This window comes from Mus pahari, unplaced genomic scaffold (assembly GCF_900095145.1).
Source record: "Mus pahari unplaced genomic scaffold, PAHARI_EIJ_v1.1 scaffold_8293_1, whole genome shotgun sequence".
Lineage (NCBI taxonomy): Eukaryota > Metazoa > Chordata > Mammalia > Rodentia > Muridae > Mus > Mus pahari.
The window spans coordinates 26,525-29,854 of NW_018393780.1; the positions used below are offsets into that span (position 1 = coordinate 26,525).

A 3,330-nucleotide genomic window follows, 5' to 3' on the forward strand; every position below is an offset into this window, starting at 1 on the left:
ATAAAACAGAATTTTCTGACTAGTTGATTTATAGAAATAAAGTGTGGTGTCCTGAGAATTTTCTCCCACAGTACTGCACAGATGGGCTGACTAACATACTGTCTTCTTTTCCACTATTTTCATTATAGTCTGTTGAGTTGTATATGATTATCCGCATATGGTTCTTATAAAGATATACAGTGCTTTTTTTCAGTAGTTATCATCCAGCAGATTCTGTCCTTCTCCATAATGCATTATCTGACTTTTCCTCCTATTTTTATTCAGTTGAGAATTTTGTGAGACTTCATCACAGTGAATGTCCCTATCTCTCTAAGAGCACAGATATGACAGCTCACACATGCATGTGGTATGTCTTTGCTTAAGAGCTAGCTCTTAACCTAATGAGATATATGTTGTTGCTTGCATCATCATTTGAATATATTTTATGTGATTATTCAAATTTTCTTATCTATGACCATAGAGATATTCTAAATATTATTATTTTTTATACAACATTTAATAGTTGATGAGATGTACCTTAAGAATTGATATTTTTGAGGTTTGTCATTGTCATTAAAATTAGTTTATTTTATAAATGACTAGAAAATAAAACTAAATTTTTATGTTCTTGGTTTATGGTGGTTAATACTGGCATTCTCTTTCCATTGATTTTTATAGACCTAACAATCTTGCCAATGATCCTTCATATTCTGTGGCCATGAAGACATGTTTCCAATCCACATGTGTGTTCTCAAGCCTTCAGCAATCTTATAAGAGTACAAAGTATAAGTAATTATTACAATTGTATGAAACTTCCAGAAAATATTATTAGACTACATAGACTATATATAGTCTAAGCTGACATTGTATTTCTGAGCTCAAACAACCCTTCTGATTTTGTCTCTTAGTAGTTCTTCAGATCATTAGTACATTTCATTCATTTTGATCAGAAAATGTGTGTAGCAATATACTAAAGATAATTATGATCAATCATAAAATGGACTTAGGGAATCTAGCAATCAAAATCATGTTCTTATTACAAACTACAGCTGGAATTCTAGGAAATTTCTCTCTTCTTATACAACATCTAGTCTACTATGCAGAATACACATTAAAGCACACAGATATGATTCTCATGAACCTCTGGGGAGCTAATGCCTTGATAGTTCTCTCTGTAGGAGTGCCCTACACAATGGCAGCTTTTGGGTTGAAGCAGTTTTTAAATGACTTTGGATGCAGATTAAGTTTGTACATTCAAAGAGTTGGTCGGAGTGTGTCCATTGGCACCACCTGTTTTTTGAGTGTCTTCCAAGCCATCAACATCAGTCACAGAGAATCTTGTTGTAAGGATCAAAAAGCCAAAGTTGCAAAGTACATTGGCTACTCCATTTCCCTTCTCTGGGTTTTGTCTATGTTTATACATTTCATTTTCTTTGTGGAAATATTTCTCAAAAGGAATAGCAAAAACATGACAAGAAAGCTAGATTTTGAGTACTGCTCCTATGTCAACCATTTTGAAATTAATGGCTCAGTTTATGCAGCATTGGTGATGTGCCCTGAAATCTTCTTTTCTGTGGTCATTGTCTGGTCCAGTGGCTCCACAACTGTCATCCTATACAGACATAAGAAGAGGGTTCAACACATCCACAGTTCTCAGGTTTCCAGGAGACACTCCGCTGAATCCAGAGCCATCAAGACAATCCTGTCCCTAGTGTTCTCCTTTCTGGCTTTTTACTCTCTCTCCTCCATCTTACGAGGTTACATTGCTCTCTTGCATAATCCCAGTTGGGGTCTGGTGATGGTCAATCGCCTCAGTTCTCTCTGTTTTCCATCTTTTGGACCTTTTGTTCTTATAAATCATTACCCTGTAATGCCAAGACTAAGACTGGTCTGGATGAGAAATACCAACCCTTAATCTTATTTTAAGTCTTTAAATCATATATTTTGATTAGTATTTGTTTATTTTTTAGTTCATACTCTTCCTCAGAAGTTCAAAACAGAATAAAATCAATAGTTCCTTGATTTTTTTCAATTTTTATTAGATAATTTCTTCATTTACATTTCAAATGCTATCCCGAAAGTCCTATATAACCTCCCCTCACCCTGCTCCCCTACCCACCCACTCCCACTTCTTAGCACTGGCATTCCCCTATACTGGTACATATGAAGTTTGCAAGACCAAGGGGCTTCTCTTCCTAATGATGGCAGACTAGGCCATCTTCTGCTACATATGCAGCTAGAGACAAGAGCTCTGGGGGTACTAGTTAGTTCATGTTGTTCTTCCACGTATAGTATTGCAGACACCTTCAGCTCCATGGATACTTTCTCTAGCTCCTCCATTGGGGGCCCTGTGTTCCATCCAATAGATGACTGTGAGCATCCATTTCTGTATTTGCCAGGCACTGGCATAACCTCACATGTGACAGCTATATCAGGGTCATTTCAGCAAAATCTTGCTGGCATGTGCAATAGTGTCTGCGTTTGGTGGCTGATTATGGGATGGATTCCTGGTCGGTAATCTCTGGATGGTCCATCCTTTCATCTTAGCTCCAACTTTGTCTCTGTAACTCCTTCCATGGTATTTTGTACCCTATTTTAAGGAAGAATAAAGTATCCACACGTTGGTCTTCCTTTTCCTTGATTTTCTTGTGTTTTGCAAATTGTATCTTGGGTATTCTATGTTTCTGTGCTAATATCCACTTATCCATGAGTGCATATCAATTGACTTATTTTGTCAATTCATGATGATATCCTCCAGATACATCTATTTGCCCAAGAATTTCATAAATTCATTGTTTTTAAAAGCTGAGTAGTNCTCCATTGTATAAATGTACCTCATTTTCTGTATCCATTCCTCTGTTTAGGGACATCTGGGTTCTTTCAAGCTTCTGGCTATTATAAATAAGGCTGCTATGAACATACTGGAGCATGTGTCCTTATTACCAGTTGGAACAGCTTCTGGGTATATGCCCAGGAGAGGTATTGATGGATCTTCCAGTAGCACTATGTACAATTTTCTGATGAACTGCCAGATTGATTTCCAGAGTGGTTGTACAAGCTTGCAATCCCAGCAGCAATGGAGGAGTGTTCCTCCAGTGCTTCTCAGCTCTTAGGCATTCCTCAGTTGAGAATTCTTTGTTTATCTCTGTATGCCATTTTTAAATGGCTTTATATGAATTTCTGGAGTCCAGCTTCTTGAGCCTCTTTGTATATATTAGATATTAGTCCCTATCAGATTTAGGATTGGTAAAAATCCTTTCCCAATCTGTTGGTGGCCTTTTTGTCTTATTGACAGTATCTTTTGCTTTACAGAAGCTTTGCAATTTTATGAGGTCCCATTTGTCCGTTCTT

The 3,330-nt window shown here is 37.0% G+C and overlaps 1 protein-coding gene across 1 annotated transcript; it reads left to right on the top strand.

Moving 5' to 3' along the window:
* The first annotated feature begins 741 nt into the window (after positions 1–741).
* LOC110315733 (vomeronasal type-1 receptor 4-like) lies at positions 742–2,000 on the top strand. The gene has a single exon (XM_021189715.1). It carries the CDS (start codon positions 962–964, stop codon positions 1,892–1,894), a length of 933 nt encoding a protein of 310 aa, XP_021045374.1. The 5' UTR covers positions 742–961; the 3' UTR covers positions 1,895–2,000.
* The last annotated feature ends 1,330 nt before the right edge of the window (positions 2,001–3,330 follow it).

What these genes read in the sequence shown, in the direction of transcription:
- LOC110315733 (XM_021189715.1), top strand. Translation starts at nt 962, where the DNA reads ATGATCAATCATAAAATGGACTTAGGGAATCTAGCAATCAAAATCATG.